At 34.6% G+C, this 27,147-nt stretch overlaps 1 protein-coding gene across 4 annotated transcripts in view; it reads left to right on the top strand.

Moving 5' to 3' along the window:
- The window catches only part of CHM (CHM Rab escort protein), a 78,741-nt gene extending 51,989 nt beyond the window's left edge, over positions 1-26,752 (top strand). For all 4 annotated transcript variants that reach the window (XM_068956763.1, XM_068956762.1, XM_068956765.1 and 1 more), the window contains 7 exons: positions 1,690-1,767; positions 7,754-7,858; positions 8,781-8,844; positions 10,410-10,506; positions 15,257-15,355; positions 18,770-18,936; positions 24,583-26,752. In XM_068956763.1, the coding sequence (XP_068812864.1) occupies positions 1,690-1,767; positions 7,754-7,858; positions 8,781-8,844; positions 10,410-10,506; positions 15,257-15,355; positions 18,770-18,936; positions 24,583-24,789 (817 nt within the window). In that variant the 3' untranslated portion in view covers positions 24,790-26,752. The remainder of the gene's footprint in view (positions 1-1,689; positions 1,768-7,753; positions 7,859-8,780; positions 8,845-10,409; positions 10,507-15,256; positions 15,356-18,769; positions 18,937-24,582) is intronic.
- The last annotated feature ends 395 nt before the right edge of the window (positions 26,753-27,147 follow it).

Here is a 27,147-nt window from a genome sequence, read left to right as displayed (position 1 = left end):
TTCTCTCTTAGGGAAGAGGATATGCAGTTTATGCAAATATGCAATTTATTTGTTCTTTTTTTACTCCTCCAAATACATAGCAAGAAGTCAGTGATAGCTGATTGATCTAAATGAGCTACTGGAAAGAGAAAGAAAAATTAAAGATTTCCAAGACTGATCACCCCAAGCAGTCCAGTCCTGAAACTGTGCAAATCTTAATGTGCCAGGTGTTTTATTATCACTCGAAAATGAGTAATTTTTCTAAGAAGATTGAAAATTAAAGGTAAAGGAATAGTCATCTGAAGTGTTATGAAAGTCACATGGCTTACCATGACAACAAAAATCTTTCAAAATGCTGAGAACTGCAAGAAGTCCATTTTGAAACTTTGCAATTCAAAACTCACTCTGTTGGAATGTAATACATTGGGAAATGTGAGTACAATTTAGCTGGTAAGTCTTTTGAATGCTTAGTTATAAGTAGTCAGCAGTGAAACACAGAGGTGAGCGGAAGGCATGTGTCTCTGAGTAGAAGCACCATGTTATTAGGCAGGAAAGCATGCAAGATGTAGCAGCAGATTGCTTCATATAATAAACGATATAGCAAACTGTGTGGCAAAGTGTACTCTTCTCACATAGACCTGTTCCGCTGTGTAGTGAATACTGAGTCTGACTTGTTGACCCCTGCTATGGCACTGTAATTCTCAACTTTGTCTTTGATGCAGCGAGATATATAATGTAGAGAAGTGTGACCAGATTATTACAGAATCTCTTATTAAAAGCTGTTCGTAAAAGTTAGTATAAACACAAATCCAAAAATAACTTCCTCAAACATCGTAATTTAGTTTCTTTGAACTCTTGAGCCTCGCTGTAGTTTAAGAACAGATGAGTTGTAATAGTGGCTTAACTTTTGAGTAATCCAATTTTCATTGCTTGCCTTATGTATAAAGATTTGTTTGTAAGTGGAAAGCTTAATATTGAATAGCATAGAATTATCTAGTTTTTAGATAACTGACCTATGAAGCTGGTTCGTTTTTCTTTTTAGGAGATTTCTTATCATCATTCCACACACTGAATGCCTTCAGCAACTGTATCTTAGCATAAGCAGAACCTGGAAGAATCAGTACTTGAAAGAGGCCACCTTTAGATTGTAATGAATCTTCGTTCAGTTGGGGCACTTCCTAGTGCCCTCAAAGTTTAAGCTGCTTGTAGCTAGTAAAGTTCCCATGCTACATTTTGTAAGAGAGAGAAATTCTCAATTAGATATCACACTTAAAAGTCTGTTGGGAGTAGGTTATTGTTTGTTTGGTTTGGTGTTTTGTTTTGTTTTTTTTTTAATATTCTTATTCTACACCATATAAAATGTAGTGTGGTCTGTAGATATTTTGTATACCTTCAGTAAATAGGTGCTTTTCCCTACTGAATGACTTAAGATTCTTTGACATCTCAGAGAAATGAGTGCCCGAGCTAATGTAACTATTTAGAGGGCTATGGTAAATGCTAATACAAGAAACGTTAACAAAATACCCTTTACAAAACCATTTGGCGTGATTTATTTTCATTGGTTTTTTGACTGTGTGATTCAGAGATTAAGGCATCATTAAAAATGTTGTACTACAACGTGCAGAGTGCTTTGCCTTGCTTATCGCAAGCGTTCAGATTCCTGTCATGGCTGATTGTAAGCAGTAACTTATTTTTCCTAATATGTTCTAGGATGTGTGCTGTATTTGGTGGTATCTATTGTCTTCGCCATTCTGTGCAGTGCCTTGTAGTGGACAAAGAATCTGGACGGTAAGGATAATATAAGTAACCTTCTGTTTATATACAAAATACAGATGAAAAATGCATTAAGTCAATTTAAAAAAAATGATTCTTCAAAGATCCTCCTTGGTATTAATAACACATCAACCTTGATTAAAAGTAATTTGTGTATAGGTCCTCCAGAACAAGGAAAGTGGATCTAGAATATAGAAACGAAATTAATTTCCCCGTGATATTACTACAGCTCCTGATCACCCAAGCTTGGAAGACAAATCATTTCAGCTGCCGGGGGGCTGGTGATGAGTGATGTTAGTTTTCCTTGTGGCCTTACCTACTCTAATTGATTTTCATCAGATGACAACAAAGCCTCTGTTATTGCATTTTTAAAAATGGAGCTCACCTAAAGACTCATCAGATTAATCTTTGCTGATAATGCATGTCACTCCGAGAGAAAAGACTTTAATGAGTTTTTAGGTAGATTGTTGTCATAAACTATGCTGCCTTCTTATCGTAGGATAAATTCTTTTACAACAATATCAGGCCTGGAGGCAGGTTTGAAGTTGAGCAAAGAAAAGTCAGCCCATAGTTTTGTCCGTACTGGCATTGTTCGCACCTCTGAAGATTGGCATGGTTTCTGTTCATGTGCATTCTAACAATTACTAGTCTGTGATAATAATTTTGGCTCTTTTAAGAAGTTTGTCAGCTTAGTTTTTGTGATTAAAAACTTCAAAATACTGTGTTGAAAATTGTGACAAGCTAGGAAATACGTAGTAAGGTTATGTGATAGGGAAATTAGTAGTTAAGTTATCAGTATAGTATCTCTGCTTTCCAGTTGCGATGCGCAGTGGATTCTTTTAGCGTGGTATTTATAGCTAAATTTGTTATGACATGGTCAAGTAACATCTGCTTTTCCTGAAATTCTGTGAGCAGCCGTTTATCTTTCCATTGGTCGTTTACAGTTCTAAAGGTCATTGCACGGTTTTAGACCTTGAGATGCAAGTGTGGTAGTATGTCATCGTATGTGTTCCCAAGTGCATGTTCATATGCAAATGAAATTATGTCCCTTTCATAAACTTTGTATTTTTAACAGTAATATTTGAACTCTTACTAGGGAGCTTTATTTTCCAGTGTTGTTTGAATAGTTACTCGTTATTTCCGAGGGGAAAAAAACTTTGAGTTGTTAACAACTTCCAGACATCGCTCTGTGGAGTTCTTGCTGATCGGTGATGCTGGTTCCCCTAATTTCCAGCTTATTTTGCACATTTTCAGGGTGCTAGAGGTTAATATCTGTTTTACTGAGATTATATGTTTTCTGAAAATAAGTTGAAGTATTAGGTTTTGTTTAAACTACCTTTCTGCTTTGGCTCTAATAAGTTTGTCAGAGATCCTGACAGATTTCAAGCCTCCCTGTTTCGCCTGTTAGGCTGATTTAATGGCTCACTCACGCTGTTTTGCACTTAAAACTGTAGGCTAGATTTTGAGGTGCAGAAGTATTGATGTTTTTTTAAATGACTTTACCAGACTCTCTCTTTTTATTCCAAAAACATTAGTTTTTTTAATAATGCCATTATCTGTTGCTGAATATGAGGCAGCCCGACCCGGGCAGCTTGCCCGTCCAATCACCTGCCGTTTGCTTGGAGCCGCCTGCCTGCTATGATGTTTAAGTATTGACGCATGTGGTGCAAACGCCTGGTGGCCGGCGTGTTCCCTACCTCCTGCAGATAGTTTCTCTTTATTTTGTGTCTGTTTCCTCTCACCTGAAGGTAGTGCAGCTTTTTACTTCCTGAAGGTCTTTTGCTACACTGTAACTTGGCAAGCGAACCAGTTTGTTGTTAGGATCGTTACTAACTTCTTTCCTTTCCCTTCCTCTTTTTTTTTTTTTTTTTTTGTGCTACCTCTTTTCCTTACTGTGCGTTTCCCCCCGCCGCGCCAGCTCCAGTTTCTTGTTGACTCTGGGCTTCGCTGTTCTGCCTACTACAGATCAGCTATCAAATTGTTAATGAGGATATTTGTGAGTTACTGAGCTTTTGAGTCAACAGTCCATTAATAGTAATTGATAATAGACAAAGTCATGTCTCTCTGTCACAGACCACCTGTAGTTTCAGGGACAGCTTACTTTGTTGATTACAAATATTTCAATCTCTGAACAGTAGAAACTTAGTCAAATTGTGCAGTGTTCATTACTGTTCTATAAACATGTTGCGTAAGCTTCCAGACTTGCATCAAGATCTTCTTGTGGTTAGCGAACTATATATTTAAAACTCTCCTCAGTAGATATAAGGAAAATTTGTTTGTAGATAAGTGCCGTGATCTTCTTTTCTAATTTTGTTCATTTAGACTTTAATTTGAAGTCTCCTAAAAATTACTAAAATTAATTTTCAAGTTTTTTCTAGACACGATTAATAGTCTCTCTAGCACAAAAAAGTAAGAACCAGTATCATCGTCTAGCTGAACTGCTTTTTCATGTTTTTTACTATCCATAACTATATATTCAGAGAACTGTGTATCTGGGACAAATTCTATTGCTATGTTTATCATGCTGCTGTGGCCCTTTTTATAGATATGAGTTTCCGGGAAGACAGTATGAAAACATGGAAACTTTTAGACATTCTTCTTGTAAGGTTTTTAGTGATCCAATTAAAAAATGTAATTTTTTTACTTGCTGCATCAGATTAGGTCTAGTGTTTTAATACATATGCAGAACATCCTGCACACTTAGTATAGCTCTGATGATCTGTTAGGAAAATAAAAAATACATCATGTTGCTTAGCTTGAGGAAAAAGAAAATTGAATGTACTTAGGATTATTTTCTACTTTTTAGTAGTAAATAAGTAGTCACTTATTTCATTTTATCAGATAAAATTTAACGTGTTTTAATTTACATGGCTTACATTGAAAAGAATGGACATTTTATGTTGATCACAGTTTAAATATGTTTCTGATCACATAATTCTGTCTCAAAAATGGAAAAGACGTGATAAATGTAAATTTATATATCTGTAATAAAAAGATATAGCAAACACATAGTAATTTACATATCTTTCTTGAAATATTGCATACTGGCTTTGTCAGTGCTGGTAAGTCCATTTCAAGGATGTCGCCCTTAGTCCATTAGTTTGGATAATGAGCCCTATAAAGTACATTTATAACTCGTGGCACTGCAAGGAGATGGATTCTAATTTTCATCCTTTTATCTAGACACATTGAAAGAAGGTCAATGGAGGGTTCTGTATGATTCATCGTCCCAACACATATCAGATGACAGAGACCTGATAATGTCAGTGCATAAGTGTTTTCCATATTTGGAAACAGTACTTGAAAGAAATTTTCTCTGCATCATCCTTTGAAGTAAAGTGGAGACTGATCTTAAAAGCACAGTCTCTTGTTCTGTTTAAAATCTTATCAAACATATGACCTGATAGCTATTCCTGAACAAAGGAGAGGAAACAACACTTAGCAGGAAAATAAAAAGCATGTAGTTGCTTTTGCTGGCTTTAAGTGATGCAACATGACATTTAATCAACCTTTCCCCCTCCAGAACGTTTGAGGGGGTGGCAGGGGAAACTGTTTCATAAACAATAAGAAAGGTTATAATTAGATATGAACTGTACCAGCGTGACTTCCTTGTTTATTTGCAGTATTTAAATGAGCGCTTGAGAATGAAATCAGTTAGGCTAATGCTAAGAATGAAAACTTGTTAAAGTAGCAGGTGAAACGCATGCTGAAGAGAAGGCTGTTTACAGTCTGTGTGAAGAGTGCTGCACATATCAAGTGACACCGTTTCTGCCATTAGACTTTTGGACTGTTTTGCAAGTTATCTGTTGAATTGGAATATAGTTGTATGCGTAGTACGCTTTGCGCTGAAATGAGCATTAGAAGTTACTATTATACCAAGTTAGTGGTGGTTAAATACATTTTTACATTTCTAAATAAGCATTGCATTTACCCTTTTTCACTTGTCATTTCAGACCGTAGAAAGTAGGGTGAAATTCTAAACCTGCAAAAGCAAGTGGCAGTGGATTGCATTTATTTAGGTTTGATTTTCATCCTGTCTAGTCCAGTAGGTTGTTCTGTTCACAGAAGCTGCTTAATAACTTGAAGTTACAGAAGTGTTGATTACTCTTGAGGAATAATTTGCCTGCCAGCTATTTACTGCACAAGAGTAAAGTTGCGCTGTGATTAAATGTATTTGAAGTTGTAAAGGGGGCTCGGTGCCAGGCCTCCTTTGGTTTCCTGCTGTGTACGTGTGCGTATGTGTGCGTGTAAATGTGTGAGAGGGAGTTTACTGTTTTGAATCCTGTCTAGCGAAGCAACTGAAATATGCATCAGGTGAAAGGTAAATAAAGTTGATTTGCTTTACTTTTTTTTAAGTCTTATTTATTTTTACAATAAATGTCCTGATATTATAGAAAACCTTAAAATATTTTTTGGAAGTCAATATTAAACCTTAAAGATTCTTATGCTGTGGAAATAAGCCGTAAAGAAAAAAAATTGTAGTCTACATATTTTTTTTGCACTGACAGTAGTAAAAGCAATCTTTTAAGATAGGTTCCCTTTTGAACTGTAGGGCTTTTTTAGAAAGTGTATGCAGTTTTTCAGTTTGAGAAGATATATGGAATTAAATAGAATACAAATCAAAGCATATAGGAGTCAGCATTACAGTTTTTTAATATATATATGCAACTTTTTTCATTTATATCTGATTTTTTTTTTGTATGGATCATATTAAAGTATCGAGTTTTTTCTCTCATACAGATTTTTTTTCCCTCAATAAAATCTGAAATTTGAATCCTATTCCACACAGGCTAAGGTTTTTGTTTCATACCTTCCTGTGGTTTGCATTTCTATCCCATTAATAAGATTTAGATAAAGAGCTAGCCTGTTATGTAACTCTTTCATAGTAACCAGGATGAAAGATTACTGTGACCTCAAGTATTGTGACACACTATCGTTATCAGAGGGTTTTCTAGAAGAAATAGCTGGCAAGGAGGGATGAGGAAGTGGTTGCTGAGCCAACAAAGAACTAATCCAGCACTAGTGAAATCCTTAGAAATATTCTGTCATAAATATATCCTTTAGAGGTGTAGGAATAGCCACTGCATAGACTCGGGTTTCTGCTTTCTTCAGTGAAACCCTAATATTGTAAACTGCGGTTATATACGCAGGTTACAACCTAGAGCAGGGTCAGTTACAGTAGGCTCTTGAAAGTCTTTTGTAGTAGTGTCACAGCATGTAATTATTGCCGCGTTGTTTTGACCTCCTTGCATTCAAAAAGAGTTTTGTTACTTTTCCAAATGTTGCCTGAGGCAGACTAATCTATGTTTTCCTTAGAATCTGAATGCATTCGAGGACAGACGGTATCTATCAAGAACATTTATGTTGCTCTTAAAGCAGCGTGACCTAGCTATTCATTTTGTGTGCAACTTTAGAGATAAATTTTGTATTTAATCATGAATGTGAGAATCCTAGAAGTTTAGAAAAATTCTCTTGCAACAGTCTGATGCAAACATTTCTCAGGGATATTCCTTTACATCTCTAAAATAAAATTGCCTTTTAATTTGTCAAGTATTATTGCTGAAATAAAATTTTCTTTCACAAAGGTTGCTGATAGGAGAAAAATATCAGCGTGGTAGCGTAACAGCTGCAAAACCTTTCATCGTGTAGTTTTCCATGTATCACAAGGCAGGAAACATTCTATTTTCGTGTACAGTAAAATGCCGGTATTATGAGCCTATGTTTGGCTTTAATAATAAAATGACTCCTTTAATATGCTAACATCATTACGACTGATTCAGCACAAAGAATTGTATGCGCCATGTAGAATATATGTGTCTAAGATTTCTGTATGAATTTCAGTTGAGTTATTTTAGGGTTTGCATGTTAAATATTTATGGCTAACTTATTTGACAGATTTAAATGATTTTTCTCTACCACTTGATTTCAAAAACTTAACCAAATTATGAATACTGTTATGGATGAATTCCTTCTTACTTTGGTTTGACTATTTCTTTAACAGATGCAAAGCTATCCTAGATCACTTTGGACAAAGAATAAGTGCCAGCTATTTTGTTGTGGAAGATAGTTACCTGTCAGGGAGCACATGTAAAAATGTGTGTTACAGGTACGTAGTAAAATAATAAGCATAGTAAATCTCTTAAAATACTAGTGTATGCAGTATACTGTAAGTTAAGAGATTATTGCCTTCTGCTTTATCTTTGTAATACAACCCACTTAGTTCTGTGCATAGCTTTTCATTAGTGTATATACTTTAGAGCATACTGTACCTCCTATGTTTAGGGTTTTTCTTTAATGTTCCTTTAATTTATATTCCCTTTTTTCTTTTGAAAATACCCAGTATCAGGGATTTCACATGTGTTGAAAGGTCCTTGGAAGATGGAGGTGCCTGTTCTCTCTATAAGTTTGTTCAGATTTGGAAAAGTATTAACAGTCGTTGCTTGTGGTTTTTTTGTTTTTTTTTTTGTTTTATATTCTGGCTTCTGATCAAAAGCATTTCAGTAGTCCCTGAACGTATGCTGCCTTTGTCCTCAACATATTGCAGATGAGATAAAGACAAAACTGTAGTAGTAAATGCAGTGCAGATATAGTCAACAGAGGATTCGACACTTGAATTCATGAACTCCACCCTAGTTAGTTTTCCCTTAATCCAAAGTGTCCTATGCTCTTTGGAACATAAAAAGTCTTATAGCATGGAACTACTGCTCTTCATAAAATAAACACTCTTTTAAATCAGAAGGATAGTCAAGGTGTTTTACACAATGGCACTGACTCATTTATTGGTCATCTATCTTGGTCATTGAAAATACTACATTAATATTCCGTAGCTGGACCTAATTCAGCAAAAGACAAATGATCCCAATCACAGTATATGCTCAATGCAATATGTACATAGTCATATTAATAAAGTTTATATATTTAACACCCCCACATTACTATGTTTAAATTTTTGTTGTCAAAACACTGAATCCAAGTTGCTATTTTTTTCTGTTTTTGTGAAATGCCATATTTGTTTTCTTTAATTGCAGACAGATCTCCAGAGCAGTACTCATCACAGATCAGACCATCCTAAAAACAGATTCAGAGCAGCAGGTATATATCGATTTTGCATCGCTTGCCTCTGTTTGTATCACTTACTTCTTCTGAATTGTATGTATTAATATTTAGCTGTTGCAATTAATTCATGCTTTGATTCCTGCTTGATTCCAGCATTTTGGTCAGCTTGCTCTACTGACAGTTGTCTATTTCATTAGTGCCTATAAAACTATATCTCTTCTAGTTCAGTGACTTGGGTTTCCTTGTTTGCTGATTGACTATACTAATTGACACAATTGCTAAGCTGCTATTTTACTTGCTTTTTAACATTGTTGCCATTAATAATCTGACTGTTAACTGTTAATCAATTCTGTTGTGTAAGCTTTGTTCAAAACTCTTTTTAGCGTTCATTTTTGCAGCTCCAAATTCTATTCCTATGCATTCCTTCTTTAAATGTTTCTGCTTTATCAGTCTTAAATATCTTTTAAAATTAAGTTCTGTGTAAAAAGTGTTTCTTCTGTTTAATTTGTTGTGTCCTGTGTTCTCTTATATTTTCAATTGGGTCCTACAAAATGAGAAAATAGGTGACGGAGAAGTCTCTTCTTCCTGTGCCTTGCTGCTAGCAGTCCCACATAAAAGTACTCCAGTCGTTCTCACCTAACCGTGCTGCACCCAATGTTCAAAAGCCATTTTGCAATCCCTTGCCAACTGCAGTTCCTAAACTCTCTGTGACTTGTGGTGAAAAGCAATTCTCAGATAAAAAGCTGAGAATCATCGTTTTGGAAAGGGCTACAATGTGGTATTTTCTGAACGTTTTGATGCTACTGCTGCTGCTTTCGGGAACAAAGGTGGCCTTCCTCATTTAGTAGAATTTTTTTGTATCCACAAACTCTGCGGGATTGATCCCATAGATTCTATTACAAATAAACCAGAAACTAAGACTGTATCAGCAGTTATTTTTGTCTCTACTCAGAATTCTGTTCGTTGTCCGTTCCTTCACATTACTTTGTTTTGACATAGACTAGTTTGTGAGTTTTTTCTGCATTTCATATAAGAAACAAATCTGTCATGGATCGCATGTAGCGGAGTTTACAATAGCTGCTTCTTTGGAGCTTGCTTTGTCTGTTGTGTAAATACATATTTATGGGGTTGATAAACTTTTGCAGACTGCTGAGCAAATACAGATATGTTTGTGGTGTTATGCATATTTAGGTATGACATTCTTGGTAATTGTTTGTAAGGCTCAAATAATTTTTTATTCTTGCAAAAATATAGAAATCTTAAAACTCTGATTTTTGTAACAAGATTGTCTTTAGGTAACTTTACAAATCAATGTGTATGTTCATGTGTACGTGTACCTAGATAGCATAAATCTGTTATCTGTTCCAGATATTTTATGGTTATTGATCTGATAGTTACCTATGGTGTTTTAATATTGTTTTGTTTTTTTTTTTTTGAAGTTTAGCGCCCTGAATACCAAGCCAATTTTACTTGAACTGTTAATAGTTTATTAATAGAGATGCAGTTTACAGTATTTCAGTGTAAGATAATACAGTATAGATGAATTTACTTTTTAAATTAGTTTGATATTCAGAATTTTCTTTTCTCTTCCTGCTTAATAGGTTTCCATTTTGATGGTACCTCCAGTGGCTCTAGGGCAACCGGCAGTTTGCATGATTGAGTTGTGTTCCTCAACCATGACATGCATGAAGGACACTTGTAAGTACAGGTTATCTTATGTGTTCTTAACTGTGTTTTTTCCTTTGATTATATCAACTCTGAAACAAAAACTTAAAGTAGGTCTCTGTCATTGCTCTGTTGCATGATTATCTCATTACTGCCTGAGAAAACAGTCTATATTGGCTTGCTGTTATCAGAAAATGAAAGAAATAGACCACTGTCTTAAATCTATAGCAATTATGGGATCTTTCATTTGGTTTGTGAATCATACTGCAAGGTTCTTGCATTTGAATAAGTTTTTTTTTAATTTACATGCAAGAATTATTTATTTAAAATCTTATTGTGATTCTCATAGCAGTAAGATAGGTTGTTCTTCGTTTCCAAATGGATCACATATCAAAGATCTAATATTCTTTTTACACTTTTTATATGGCTGAAGAACTTGATAGTTACAGTCTTACTAGTAAAGAAAACAGAATTTTGTCCCAGGATAGTAATTTTAAAATAGCACCAACAAAGAGCTTTATGTTGCTTTAGCTGCTTTTTGGATGCTGAATATTTTTACATTTAAAAAATTAGAATTTCACATGTTGTTTATTCTGCAAGATTATTAAGATAACCAAAGAATTATTAGAATGACAGATAAGATTTGTTGAGAGCTCTAGATACTGTTATTTTCCCACTCTAGTGGGCTAGGAACATGCAGTCTTCAAGACAAAATACTGACCATCTCCTCTCCCTCCCCCCCCCCCCGGCCTTTTTTTTCTAGAAATTATTTCTCTTGCAAAATCTTCTGCCAAGAATTTTCTTACCCCTTTGATTAAAGGGACAAAAAGAACCATTTAAAAAATCTCAAATCATTAAAAAAAAAACCAAAGGCAAAAGGTGAAGTCTTAGTTATATAGATGCAAGTATAACAGTTTTACCTTTAGAATTTAATAGGATCTTTATGCCACTTGACTCTGTGGCCTTCCAAAAAACGCTACAAATTTTTGTTTTCATTTTCAGAACAATAGGTTTTCCATACAAGATTCAAGTATATGCAGAATAATTTGGAGCATGTGTTCTTGTTGGTTGCAGCTTTTTTCTTCATCAGCATATAATGTGCAATTAATGTAATTCTCTTTAGATTCATTTTCATTGATAGGATAATTAATCTTTCCATCAGTAGATGAAATGTTAAACTGCATGAATCTTATTGATGGCTTGTCTGTAGAGCTTGGTTTTTTTTGTTTTTTTTTTTTTGAAAATAGACAGCTGTTGTTGAAGTATTAATTAAAGTGTCTTGCTACTAAATTGTTGGTGACTGCTGAAAGGTTTGGGGTGAGGTAGAGTTATGTCTAGTTATGAGATTTAGAGGGAATGGCTACTTCACGATGATTCGTTTGAGGAACAAACATGTTCCTTAAGAATGTTATTGACTGCGTCTGCTTTAGAACGTTTAATTCTAAGAATATCTAAGAGATCACCTTTTTAGAAGGGGCATCCCAGTATTTCCATTAAGAGTTTTCTGTCTACAGAGCTTTATAACTGACCTGTTCATGTTTTATGCAAACTGAAATAGATGAGCCAAAAAATATTGCATATCGTGTAAATATGTTTCTTTTCAAATACATCTTCTAAAATCTGTTAAATAGATTTAAATAGATAGTGTCACAGTTTGGGACACTCTGTGGGAAATGAATAGAGTAAAAACTGTTAGGTCAGATAACATTTAAATTAAAAGAAAATAAGTAATCGTAATAATAACCAATTTATTTTATTGTTACCTAGGCTTGAGCTCAGGTCTTCTCACGTGAAAGAATAGTGAATTGCATGATCAAGTCATTCAAAGTTCTATTTCCTATGCTTATATTAAATAATAAAAAAAATTTGAGAAATCTGTTTATTTAATAAGTGCAAGTGAATGAAATACATTGTTAGTATTTCCTCATTCATTAATTTTTTATGCTATACTATTTTTCATATGATCTGTTAATTTCAGAAGGGAATTTGCTACCTTCCTTGATAAAACTGTCTTCGTGTTTTTAAATTGCAAATTTTGTTACTTTACTGTTTAGTTTTATGAATGATAGGCCTTGACCAAAGTACTGAAATAATAATAGTTGTATTTTAGGTATAGCTAAGTTCTAGTTGTAGGGCAGATTTCATAAACCTCTTTTTTTACTTTTACATCATTATCTGTAAATGGGTTTTAACCTGACTTATTTCTCCCTCAAACAATTATTTAAGATAAGTATACAAATACATCTACTCTTTGATCACACTGCATAAATGACAGGCACATAATCTGTATTGCCAGTTGAGTGGAACCAAACTCCTTCACTTGCCCTAAAAATTGAGACTGTAATGATGAAATCATGAACTAAACTCATCGTTCTTCCTGCTAGAAGAATTACTTGAAGACAAATGTTGGCAACCACTGTAACTAATGCAGTTATACCTGAGTAAATCAAATATAATCAAAATATATACTGATGACTGCGACTCATAGCCATAACCTTAAAGATAATAAAAATGATTTTATAGAAAGTAAATGATGTGAACTTTAGTGATTTATATCCGTGGGCTTTTTTGATTTTCTGTTTTTTTTTCCTTTTTTTAGGAAAAAACAGGTAGTATTACAGTGTTTGAAGTAGTAATCATTTAATTAAGGTTGCAGGAAGACTTTTGTTATTACCACCTCTGTTTACTTTTTTAGAATTTTTAGAGAGCAAATTTGTTCTTAGTCAAATCTAAAAGGGAGTATTAATGTTTGAAGATAGCCTTTGGTGTGTGCAATCTTTTTTTCTTCCTTTAAAAAAAAAAAAAAGGTTAGAATTCTGATCCTTCTGGAGTTATGTCAAACTTTGTGTGACATAACTGGGGCCAGGAAGTCATTCGAGATAGGTATGAGGTATTGGTAGGTGAAATAATGACTCAAATATAGCAAGACTTTTAATTCATATGATATTTTTCTTTCAACTCTGAAGCAACTAACTATTATGATAGTAGCTATACATTGCTGTTAAATTGATCAAAGTTGTATAATAGCAAAGAAAAAATTCAGTTGAAAACTTGCATAAAGATATGTTAAAGATCTTCATGATGCTGTGACAAATACTTCTTTCACTGCTAATGAGTTTCCACACAACTATTCAGAAGCAAGTGAGTCCATTGATGCAGATTTATAAAAAGCTTTAAAATGAGACTTTTTAATATCTGAATAGATTTAAAGTCAGCTGGGATAATGCAGCAGAGTAGCCGCCTTTCTGTCTGAAGAGAGACCCGTGGGACAGAATGGATCAAGAGCTATATCAAGAAATTATCTTTTCTAAGTCAGCAACTTCATTAGCTGGCAAAACAGAAAAAATAAAGTTGCTAGAAAGCTTCCTCATGGAACATGCTGTCGCTTTATTTTCACAGTATGTGAAAGACAAGTATGTGAACAAGAAATCTAAACGTTAAACCTGTGTTGTTCGAGCAAAATTGTGAATTGTCACAAATACAAAAATGGGTATAGTAACATTGGTTTGCCTGTGCTCTAAGGTGGATATTGATTAGTTATACAGTTTCATAACATCTGTTCTTATTGTCCAAAATCTTTCAGTGTCATGTTTTTCAGTATGAGTTTGCTGTAGTCTGCAGTTTGTTTCTGATGTGTACGGAGCGCTTCTTAAAATCAAGTTTTTGAAATCAGTTTTCCAAACATCATAAGTACTTACTAGCTCACATAACCTAATTTCACCCTTATCCTAATACGAAACTATTGTTTCTCCCATTCCGTAAGAAGGGAAATAAATGAATCTACTTAAGCTGTAAGTTGAAACATGCCTCTGTTTATTTCATCTCCCATTTACTCTTTAACACAATAAAATAAATGAGTCTTGCTTAGACTTTTTCCTTCAGTGGAGAAAGATGCCTTCCTACTTACTCCTGTCCACCCAGACTTAAACTGTGGGTAGTGAGGGCATGACCAAAGAGTCAAAGAGTTGAAGCGATGATATCTGTGGTTTTAGTATGTTATTGCACTATTTGACTATCGAGGCAATGATCAAGAATATTCTTGCTATTTCTAGTGATTATTAGTTTAAAAAAATGAGGCGTTCATCTAGTTTTCTGCTGCTGCTTTTTTAACATGGTCTGTTCTCTGCTATCTGAAGACACCTATTCCTAGAATAATTTTCTCCATCTGCGCTATTGATGTTAAACTATAGTTCAATTTTACCAATTTATATGGAGGGGAGAGAGGATTGTGAGATTCATGTTTTGACCACTGAACAACTCAGAAAATGAATGAATGGCTTCTCTTAGAAGAGGAGACTTCATGTTGCATGCTGGAGGATACCATTAGGGGTTCAATGTTTTTAAAAGTAATTCTGTAGCAAATTCTTATTTTGCAATTGCACTTAGCATGAACATGAGCTGATACCTAGTGCCTGTTTTTAAGTGCTTCAGCCTGCAGCTTCAGTGCCTTCTGAGATCTGTGCAAACTTTTAGTGATGAGATATTAAGAAAATTTCTGTATCTATAAATGTATATATACATTTGTGTGGAAGTGTATATACCTATCTATAGAGAGAGATATGCATGTATTTAGATATGTAGGGATGGATGGACACACACACACACACACACACACACACACACACACAGAATTTCCGTAATAACAGTACTTCTGGATTGAAGGAAGTGATTTATATGAAGAACAATGATTTCTAAAAGCCTGCTGTATCTTTCAGAAATTGTAAATGATATTTATGTATCTCCATACTGGTGATTGTAATTAATTTCTGTTCTCTTTTAACAGATTTAGTTCACTTAACCTGTCCATCAACTGAAACTGCTAGAGAAGATTTAGAACCTGTTGTACAGAAGTTGTTCAGTCTAAATACTGAAACAGAAAAAGGTAAAAATAAATAAATTAAATACTAAGAGGTTGTCTTGATTTAAAAAAAAAATAATAATTTAGCCTTTTAACTAAACTAGCTGCTACTGGACATATAGAATCCATCATCAGAATCAACATGTTTTGGGAACTGCTACTTTGATATCAGTGTTTCAAAGTAAAGGAAGGTATTTTGAGAGGGAGATAATGATCCGATGGTGTCAGTTTTCTCTATTTCATGATCTAATGTTCCCAGTGTTCTTCAGCTATGGTTTAACCTCAGTATACCAGGGCCATGGGTATGAGTGTCTTTTTGATTTTGAATTTTTTTTCATGGAACTGTATTTGCTTCTCAGCATCTCTTTCTTTCAAAGATGCATCAGTGAAAACAAAAATATGTGCACCTGTTATCTTTTTTGCACTATCCTGTTTCTCGTCATTTCTGTCACTTGTATGTGTCTCTGACGAAAGATCTTAAAACTCAAAAAGCTAGTGATCTGCTTTTCCCTTCCAGCTGCCAAATGTGCTCAGGGCGATAAGCTTCTTAGTTTTCTTTTGCCTTCTTCTATTCCAACTCTTGTGCTCATCCTTTCAGTCTTTCTCTTCGAGTGCTTTCTTGTTTACTGTTTTTAGTTGAAGGTCTGTGGATTTTGTTTTCCAGAAGTTGAAGTGTAAAGGAGCTATGCACTAGAGTGTTACTGGGAAGGCAGAGAGATTCCTAGCCATTCTGATCTCCAGTAATGAATTTTTTGGCCCTGTGTTCAAGGAAACCTTGCCAGCTGCTTTCATGAGCTTTGACCTTCAGATGAACAATTTCATAGTCCAAGAGGAAAGTAGCTGTTGACAAAGCAATTTTTACTAAGAAAGAAATTGTCTCTGAGCTAATTTGAGTTAGTCAACACAAATCTTTGAAATATAATCCCAAGATGTTGAATTTAATCATGTTTTTTAGTAGACATCTATATAATGAGTTCGTTTCTAAGGTAGTGTGCTCATAGAAGCTGTTGCTATATATTCTAACTCCGGTAAAGCCTTTTTAAATATAGAATGCTCATATTTAAATATAGTAAATTGTAGTTCTTCTATGAGAAACCAATGTTTAGTTGCCTGTGAAAGTGTTTATGATTGTATACAGAAGTTTGATGTGGATGTATTTTACAATATTCTGTTTGCTTATAATATTCGCTGCTCTGCATCACTCTTTACTTCATGAATTCAGGTACAGTTTTCTAATATTAAATATCTTTCATATGCACTATATTTTCTCTAAGGGTTCTACAACTGACAACAAAATTTCATGAAAGGTTGACTTCAGCTTCTCACAATTTTGTCTGTCTGTGTTCTTTGCTATTTCTGTATCTTTCCTAACCTTTTAATAAACAAGAAAATACTTTATTATTGTCTTTGTTAGACAACAAAGTGGTTTGAATGGGAAGTTAAATATTAAGTAATGTACATTGTCTACCCTACCCACATCCGGAATGGCATACTTTATTTTGATATCCCAAAGACTCAGCTGTTTTACTTAGGTTTGTACCCTTTAGAAAACAAATATTTAGGACATAAGAAGGGTTTATAAATATTAAAAAAGTTATTGAATAGGTTGAATAGTTACAATCACTTCTCATTTTGGTATTTGTTAATTTAAAGCTCACTGATTTCCAAGTTTTAATATTGGGTATATATCTTACATTTTGAAGATACTACTGTGTGTTTGTACAAATGGTGAAGAAAAGATTAGCCTGTGGTTTAGTGTCTTCTAGTCATGGGGGGCTAGCATTAATCTTAATGTTTAAAGTGATCCAGTTTTGAAATGATATATTGTTTAGAACCTGACTGAAATTCTTCTGTAGAAACTCTGTGATCAGAGGGGTCCTCAGGTGCACTGAGGCACTGAAAAGCTAGTTTTCACTGACACATAGGCCTTTTTATCATCAGGATGAGGTAGTGGTCGTATTTTAATTAAAATGTCAGAACAAATACTGTTGGAGTTATTGAAAATGAATCACCAGATAAAGTGAGCACTGGGCCATGGCAGGTCAAAGAGGCAAAGTCACCTGGAGAAGAGGACTCCATTCATTTTCCTGCCTAAATGAGGAAGAAGTAACTTTTATGAGCAATGTGAACTTTTAAATATATTAAAGAGCATCTTGCCCTGTAGTAAGGCTCAGACTTTCACAGGCTGATGAATTTAATTTATATTTCAAATTGTTTAATATGGTTAGCACCTTTTTTTTTTTTTTAAGTATTTGACAGTTATAAGAAGATACTGAAGGAATAGCATAGATTTATCTTTTTTTTTTTCCCCCTAATTCAACTATTTTAAAATACTATTCTGAAAGTCGTTGTTATCTAGAAGTTTCTTCCTTGGAAAGAAGTAAACCTTGCAAGGTCTTTTACAGGCATCATTTATTTTAGAGGAAGTAAAATACCAAAAAGGGACAGCAAATTTGCCAAACAGATAGTATCTATTAAGCTCAGAACCTATGTTGTGTATTCCTCTGTTGCATTCTGCACTGTTAAAATGTGACCTTCCTCTTCTCAGAGGTTTTCCTGATGATGTGCAGAGGGATTGCGTATAAAGTACAAAGTAACTGCAAGAAGGTGCAGGTGATGGACAAACAAGACATAGTTTATGGTCATTTTGTATGCATAATGAGTATTGTGTCTTATATTTAGACCCAGCTTCTTGGTGCTTGTCTTGGTGATATTGGTTCTTGCTTAGCATTCTGTGTACAGAATAAATAGAATTTACATATTTACAGTTGTAATGGAAAACAGAAGTATTTATCAACAGCACCTCAGAAAAAAGTAGAAAATAAAATTAAATATGGATATGGACAATTGGATTAATTTACCATTTCTACTTATTCTTAAATGAAATGAATATGAAATTTGATTTCGGGGCTTTAAATGTAGGGATACATGCAGTTATTTACCCTTCCTCTATTTTTGTTATTCTTTTCAGAGCAAAGCAACACAAAACGTCACATTATTTGCCTTGAAATTAAAAGGCAGGTGCTGATGGTGAAAAGACAGGAAATGTGTTGTACTAGAAAATTGCAACTTGAAAATGGGGACATTACTTAGTACATAACCATGTAAAAAGAACCCTTCTTTGTTAACTTACAGAATGTGAAAGTAGCGTGGATTCAAGGACTTTTTTTGGTTAAGATAAGGAAGTTAAAATTTGTAATAAGCGAGCAAGATTTACAGCATTAAATGGTTAATTACAAAAATCCTTTCTAGAAACCTTATAAAAAGAATCATATTAAAAGCGCTATTAGCACGCCTTAGTTGGCCTTTAAAAAAAATACATATTTATACTCTATTACAGTAATTTCATGCTAATAAATTGACTTTTAATGTGCTAAATTCCGTATTTCTCCTATTACACATGAGCATTGATTATTGGAAACACTTTTTCCTTTTTAGAGACTGAAAATGAGGAACTGGAAAAACCCAGAGTCCTCTGGGCTGTGTACTTCAACATGAGAGATTCTTCAGGCATCGACAGAAATTCATATGACAGCTTACCTTCTAATGTTTATGTCTGTTCTGGACCAGACGCTGCTTTAGGAAATGACTGTGCTGTCAAACAGGTTAGGCAACTTAATTATGTTGATGTAGAACTTTTATTTCAGAGGCCTAAGGAGATCCAATAGTCTTTTTTTTGCTTTTAGGTAATCCTGGTTTATGCGAGGTAATTTAATGTTTTAATGCTTTATGGCTGGACATGCAGAATTCTTACATAACAAGGAAAGTGAATGTCAATGGGAGTGAGAATGCAAGAAACTTCAGTATATAGTATAGTATAACATTAGAAGTAGCAGTCGGCTAATCTGAAAGGACAAAGAGGGAATCTAGAAGGCAGTAATAGCTGAAGATGATGATCTTAGTAGGAAGGTTATTTGCTATAATATTGTGGAAAGGAAAAACTGTCAAATAATTCAGAAATAGAGGAAGAATATATGCAGTCTTTCACCTGTAAGGTTGAAGAGGAGGTGAAGTGGTAGAAAAGTGGTGCAAATCAAGAAAGGTCACAAAAGCCTGTCTACAGTTAAACTGGAGAGGAATTGTCAAAGTAGTACTGAAGTTTAATACCCACAAGACATGGCCAGAAACAATTATTAACAATGTCAGAGTTCCTGATCTGGTACATTAAACTCTCTCTCGCAGGTTATCTTCTCTTTACCATACTAATACTGTATTACAAATACATGGTGTAATTATGTCTCTGAAGAAACTGAAGGGTGTCTCACTCTACCATAAGAAAATATTTGACCCCACCTCACATGCAGTTTTGATTTTTAGTCTTCAGTATTTGGGTATCTATGTATTTGGTTTCTGGTAACTTGAATCCTGAACTGAAAACCATTTGTGACTTGCTAGTAGCAGGCATAACGTACCTACTGACGTTCAGTTTAAGACAAGCGACTAGTGCTTTGAAATAGGAGGTGAAGGGTGAAAACCTCTCTAGACAAAACTAATAGGTGGACAGAGGGTGAAATAGCTTTCTCCTCTGTTGGCAGTAGGCAGAATGTTGAGGAACCCTGGATCTTTAAGGGTAGATGCACAGCAATTCACAATGAACTTCACATAAACTTCTCATTGTATGCTTGACGCTAGTATTGAGCAGAAGCAGACAAGATCTTGAAGATACTAAGATTATGACTTCTTCAACGAAAGACGACTGCAGGGATGCTTTTCCTTTTCTGTTCCATTCAAAGATCAACCTTGATAAAGGAAGGAACCTTGATATGTTTTTGGGCATACTTACCGCAGCAGTCCCTGTGATGTCAGAGTGCTTTCCGAGCACGCTTCTAGACCTTTACAGGATTAGAGGCTCTAGTAATTTTTAAAGCTCCCCCTTCCCTGCTCCGTCTTCTAAATAGTTGCAGGCGGGACTTTATGACTAAGTCATAAACCCCTTAAAATAAGATTTTAAAATGGAAAGGCTGGCATAGCCTGATCTGTAGGGTCAGAACAGTATAATTAAGGGCTAATAATACCCTTCATTTTGCTTTACAAGGTAATAATGTGCCTCCCAGAAGGATAAAGGATTATAAGGACAAAAATAATGCAAGGCAATGACTATGGTAGCACTTTTAAATTGTAAACGAATTTCTTTAAATGAGTTACTTTTTCTTTTTTCTTTAACTGTTACCATTTAAAACTGTAAGTTAGAAGTTGTTTAAATACTTTTAAAAACAAATTTAGAGTTATGATCAATATAGTTCACACAGTGACTAGCCATCGTGTGTCTTATTTAAATCGTCCTATTTCTAATTCTATGATCAGCCATCTTTTCTAGCATTCAGCTTTGTTTTCACTTAACAGCCCTTTTCTTATCAATGCAAGTAATGACATTGTAGATCAAGCTGTGTTTAAATGTTCTAGGTCTTGTAGTTTATCTTCGTGTGGAATCTATTGACCATCAGTGAGGTAGATGTGAACTGAACAGATCTCAGAAGAAAGGATCAAGAGCCTGACAGACTGGCTTTCAGAAAGAGTAAAAGTTACATTTTTTGAATCTATTTTAAACTTTGAAATGAGTAGACACTAATTAGAGTGAAAAATATTTTAGTCCGAAGCATGTCTGTAATTAAAAATGTGGGGGCAGGGAGAAGAACAGACTGAAGATAAAGCAGGACTCAAGTAGCAGAACACACCCTTCCCAGCTAGCATGCATGTACCTTCCAGACAAGTGGAGAAAGGAGAAGTACATGTATGCTGGTACGCCCTCCGCCCTTAAACTGCTCTCATCTTCCTAGCAATGGGGTTGAAATCTCCACATGAGATACTTGCAAAGTCATAGCTCAGAACATTAAAAACAAAAACAAAACTGTAGTGAGCGTTCATTATTCTATTCCTAGTGATAGAATTGATTATAAAAATTAGATTCAATTCCCCAAACTGTTTACTGTTTTAGGGGTCCTTTTCATGATTTAAATGTACAGTACCGTGAGCGTTACTAATTTCTGTATGTCCTGATCTTTGACTGTATTATGATAAGTTATTTGGAAGTGACAGTACCACAATTTTTGTAGACCATTATCCATCGACGACTCAGTATACAAGTGACTTAATTCTTGCTTTATTTTAATTAGTGTTAAATTTCTAGTATAATACTGGCTTTAATCTTGATATCTACATTTACTTACCCTGAGGATAGGCTAAATGAAGTGTAAAGTGCTGTTTATGATTTTCTCACACCCTGTATATATGGATCAAGTAAAGAATCTGGCTCCCATTTTTCTATTTTTTTTCCACTGCTACAACCTGACATGAATCATCTTTCACTAAAATAATATAAAGTATTACCTAAAGTATTTCAGATTTCTAAGGCATCCTCATGTTCACAAGATAGGTACTCAAATGTCATGCCAGTACTTGTCCTTTTCCTTGTTTATAATCTGGAAAGATTTCAGAGTTACAGAATTGTATTGTATTTCGTACTACTGTTAGTTTGGTAGTGTTCTCTATAAAAGTTACTATGAAAGCCCATACAGCGTGAATACGTGCCATCAAGATACTCAGGATGGAGTAAAACAATGTGCAAAACATTGTAGTTTTATTCAGCCTAACACAGTTTAGTAGTTACTAAACTAGAATATCTGTGTAAGTAAGTGTTCTGCGTGCTTGTGTCTTAATGCTTAACTCAAACTTACACATTTGAAAGCTGGTACACTTAATAAAATATTGAAGAAACTATTTACTAAATTAATTACTTATAGTAAGTATCGAAGTGTTATAATGAAGGGGCTGTTAAATTACTCTTGGTTATTCTGCATGACTTCGGTTGGATAAGGTTAACTTAAAAAATTGGTAGACCTGAAAGCACTATATACTATTAAATTGTTCAATTATAGTCAATGTCATGATGTCCTACATCGTATGCTGAGAAATTCTTTCCATATTCGACCTCAGTTATTGACCATTTTCGGAGTGGATATTCATTGACTAATTGGAGGCTGAATAATTTGTTCAGAACTGTATTTGAAATGTTTGTCTGCTATAGTTTGTCTTATTTTTAATGCAAAATATGGTACTTTTCTTCATTAGTACTCTATTAAACATATTAATTTAAATATATTTTTCTGGAGTTTCGAGGACAAATGCAGACTTGAAATTAACTAAAAAGTGTTTTCTTACCATCAGAAACTTAGCTTTGAAAGTTTGTGTAGGATGCAACATATTTGCACCCCTCCCTTTCCCCCCAATATATCAGACAGGGTGGTTTTTTATTACAAAAACATATTTTGGAAGTAGAGAATAGAATTTTGGGCATGTTTCTTCATATGCTAATCTACAGCTGTTTTCAAATGATTTTAAACGGGTATGGAAGAGTGAAATTGAGGAAGCAGAATGAAAAATTAAATTGAACTGAGACTCGACAGGGTCATTTAAGCAGTTAAAAATGGAGTCCTACATCCATGCTCTGGTGATACAAATCCAGCGCTGGTGGGCAGTGAAGTTTATCACAGAAAGCTGTTTGGTATGTGCCCAATGATGTATTATTCTGAAAACAATTCCCTCTTGTCCAGGAATCCACATCATGTAATCAGCCTTTGCAGTTATCATTAACTGACCCTACTGCCAGCCTTTTCAGTGCAGTATCTGGTAACAGTATGGACACGGAGATTAAATTTGTTCTTGCCTATGTGGAAGCTCTAATCACAGGTCTTCTTTAAGGCATAGTTTACTAAACAGACAAAATAAAGAGGCCATATCCCTTTTAGAAACTCCAAACATGACTAGGTTCTATATCAGTTGCCCCCATTTGCCTTAGAAGCTTAAGGACTTGGAAAAAAAACCTTACCTTTATGAAAATCTTTGAAGTGCTTGCTGATTCAGGAAATAAATTTCTATGCCTCCCTCTCTCCCTCCCTCTCTCCCTCCCTCTCTCCCTCCCTCTCTCCCTCCCTCTCTCCCTCCCTCTCTCCCTCCCTCTCTCCCTCCCTCTCTCCCTCCCTCTCTCCCTCCCTCTCTCCCTCCCTCTCTCCCTCCCTCTCTCCCTCCCTCTCTCCCTCCCTCTCTCCCTCCCTCTCTCCCTCCCTCTCTCCCTCCCTCTCTCCCTCCCTCTCTCCCTCCCTCTCTCTCTCTAAAAAAAAAAAAAAAAAAAAAAAAAAAAGATTAAAGTCTGTAGATAGGCTGTTCTTCTGCAAATTACCTATAAAACAATTTAACAATAATTAACAGAGCTCCATGTATTCCTGGGTTCTTTAGAGGATTTTTGGCTTCCTGTCTCTCATTTCTATAAAATTTTTGGTTTGCAGGAATTCTAAGATTGTATCATTTGCGTTCTTTTCTTCCCCAGAATTTGTAGTTGTATTCTTTACAGTGCAACAGCAACAAACCTGATGTTATCAAGAACAAATTTCTTCTTAATGTCCATCACAGCGGTGGTCAAGAACTTGACGTCATAGCTTTCTATGTGTGCTTAATTTCTAAGTCTTGATGGCATAGAGAATAAATGCCTTTTAAAAAAAAAATCCTCGAGCTGTATGTTAAAAGTAACCCTCTTTTTATCTAAATAAAAATTATTATATGTTTGTTCTTTTCAGAAAAGCAAATGGGTGCTTGTAGATGCAAACACATAATCCATAAAATGTTAGATGTGATTTTTGAAGAAAAGGTAAATGTGTAGAATACAAATATACATGCATATTTTTCAACGGTAATGCTCAATTGGACTGGAGTAGTTCTGCACTGAGCTGTAGTTATGTTCAGAGAAACAGAAATTGAAGGTCCATAGGTTCATCATGTAACCCTTTAAATTTAAGGAGAGCATTAGAGAGATGTTATAGATTGCACATGTTAACAATTTCCTTGCTTTCCTGAGCACTTGAAATGAACCCTTCTCTCTGGAAAGAGGTCAGACCTTTCTTATATAGCTCTTAATGTTTGACTGGAGCTAGAGATCTTTTTACGGTGGAAAAGACCATTGTGCTTGCAGAAAATTTGCTTCTTCATTTTCAATACAGAATGTAGAATGACTGCCAGTTTAGGGGGAAAAAAAAAAAAAGTATACTGTGACTTGCATAGTAGAGCAGCTTTAACAACTTAAAAGTCCTTTTTGAGGACTTCAATGAGGAATGGATTTCCCATGTGTTAACACTACTATCAAAGTATTAGGTCATTGTTGATTTGAAAGAACAGACTTTAATCTTAAATATTGGTAAAATATTGCTGCAAGGTATTACATCTCAAGGTAAAGTTTATTTTATGGTGGTTTTTTTGAACAGGCTGAGACCATTTTCCAAGAAATGTTTCCTACGGAGGAATTTTGCCCACCACCACCAAATCCAGAAGATATTATATATGATGAAGATGAGCTTGCACCAGAAGATTCTGGATTCAGTAATTCACCAGAAACAAAACCTGAACCCTCACCTGAGGAAAGCTGTGGTGGAGGGAGTACTGCTGTTGAGCAAGAACGTAATGAAGGATGAAGTACCTCTGTTTTCTTAGTGGAAGAAGAGGTTGACCCAGACTAAAAAGTAGGGGAGGAAGGGTAAGAAAAAGAGGGTTTTTTAAAAATAAATAAATAAATAAATAGCAAGCTGTATTATTTGTGATTGCCTTACTATCCTTAGCTTGAATATGCTCTTTCTTCTTCAAATAGTTTCACTGAGTTCTAAATAAAAGCATAGTCAACCAGTTCGAGGGTGTTAGTAGCTAAACAAAATTTGTTTTAAAAAAAAAAAAAAAACCAAATTATTTCAAATGAAAATGTTAAAATAAGATTCATGATTTCTTTTTAAGAGAATTTGGTTTTGTTTTACATTTTGGAAAGACTCCTCCATCTTTCAAACAGGCACAAAGTTGAAACTAATCAAAAGAAAAAATATGCAAGTATGCTTACAAATTTGAAGATGACTCTCTAGTGTAAGTTATCACAGTTCTTCAAAAAAAGAAGGGTCTGTTATAACTTGACAGCTGAATGTGAGCTTCATAAGCATCATGAGCTTCATAAGCTAGCTATCCTGCAAGGTGGCTGAATGGTTGTGAATGGAACTTAAAGGCAGTATTGACGGTTCTGAGGTGATTTTTAGAATACATAATACCACATTTAATTTGTATCATGAAAAGTTTCTTGTATGATTTTGAAACTGATGTCATAATTTAGAAGCAAATATCATCCACTAGATACTCCTCACATGACTATTTTACGTACAGAATGTTTCTTAATGAGACCTAACTGTTGCATGATCACAAATATTTTATTAATGACTTCATTTACTGTTGTCAGGAAAATAGCACTATTTAAAATTAATGCTAGTCTTCTCTACAAAATTAAGGTTTATAACTGGAGCGTACTTGGTGTTAGTTTCCCCATATTTGTTTGGGCCCCTGCTAAGCTAGTAATTTAATTTTTTGCAAGTTTCATGTCTGAGAAGTTTAGTTTATGATTAATTTTGTGTTTTGTGGGGAGGAGGAGAAGGAAGATGTTCAACTGATTAGAACTCCAAAGGTTTGTACTGATCCTGGGTAAGAGGTTTGAAATTAGTATGATAGTTGTAAATTATGCATTTTGTAATGGTAAATCATAAAGCATATTTATACAATAAAATTTATTGAAGTATTTATAAACTTAGTTTATATGAAGAATTGCAAAACGAGAAAGTTGTTGTATATGACCATGATAGACTTGTACCTCTTTTGAACAATGCTTGAAATCGCATATTCCGATAATGAAAAATGTTTAGCTTTTACTTTAAGATTTATTTTAAAATATATACCCAGTAGATCGTCTGTATCAGTGAATTTTGATGATAGTCAGAGTTTAAACTTCAGCGTGAACTTAGATACAGTATTTAAGCAAATAAATGAACGAAACAAATGAAAATGCCATCAAATAATGAATACACAGCACTGCCTGCAATTGACGCAGCCGGGCTTTTGTAGTTTTCCAGTGCACGTGCCTGCCTTTAAAATGGCTTCATGCCATGAAGGTCAACTTATTTATTTTTTTACGGCCTAACTGACACGGTTAACTTCACTTTTTGTCTTGCATCCTAATACAATGTCCAGCTTGCATTTCAGAAATCCGTGTGTTAGTGTTTACATTGTGTGTTTATCAGATAGGCGTCATTGTGTATGTAATTTCAAAGTTCTCAGAAAAATGTGGCTGAAATGTTTCCAAAGTTAAGCTGCAGTTATCTTTGGATGCTGGTGATTAAGCAGTTATTTATATGTAGTAATAAGCAGGCTGCCTCTTTGCTTAGCTGTAATTTTTGTGTATTGGAAAGCATGAGTATATGGTAATTGTATTTAACATCTACAGATCTGTAAAAGACCTGAGTGGAGGACCTTGTTCATGTTTGCCTTTCAGTAATAGGGATCATAGCTGAACTTGTCATCTGCAGTGTTTACAAAGAAATCGTTTGAAAATTAAAGGTTTGCTTGCAAGTGCCTACCTTTCTGTGTTTTCTTTCAATTATGCAAGAAAAGGAGTTCATTTGTTAGCCGAGGTTTTCTGATAATGTTTATCTGTTGACTACTTTCACAATATTGACATCTGTAATAAGACTGAAGTTTACTTGCATGGCAGTCCGTTGGTATATTTTAGCAAGTGTATGTAAAGTAGCTTCCTAGTGCCTTGCGCCCATTTGAAGCGGAAGGTTGGCAATGCTGCAAATTTGATTTTAGATAAGACAGAATTACCTAAAAGTTGTAGGCTATGTCTTTATACTACATTGGTTGCTTAAAAACTGTTTTCATATCTTGTTCGTATGGTGAATGGAAATATATAATGTTTTTCCTATGGTACTTGAGTACCCAATAGCTCACTTGCAATAGCAATAGAT

This window comes from Struthio camelus, chromosome 11, assembly GCF_040807025.1.
Source record: "Struthio camelus isolate bStrCam1 chromosome 11, bStrCam1.hap1, whole genome shotgun sequence".
Lineage (NCBI taxonomy): Eukaryota > Metazoa > Chordata > Aves > Struthioniformes > Struthionidae > Struthio > Struthio camelus.
Note: the sequence above shows the minus strand (reverse complement) of the source record. Positions and strands in the feature narration are given on the sequence as shown.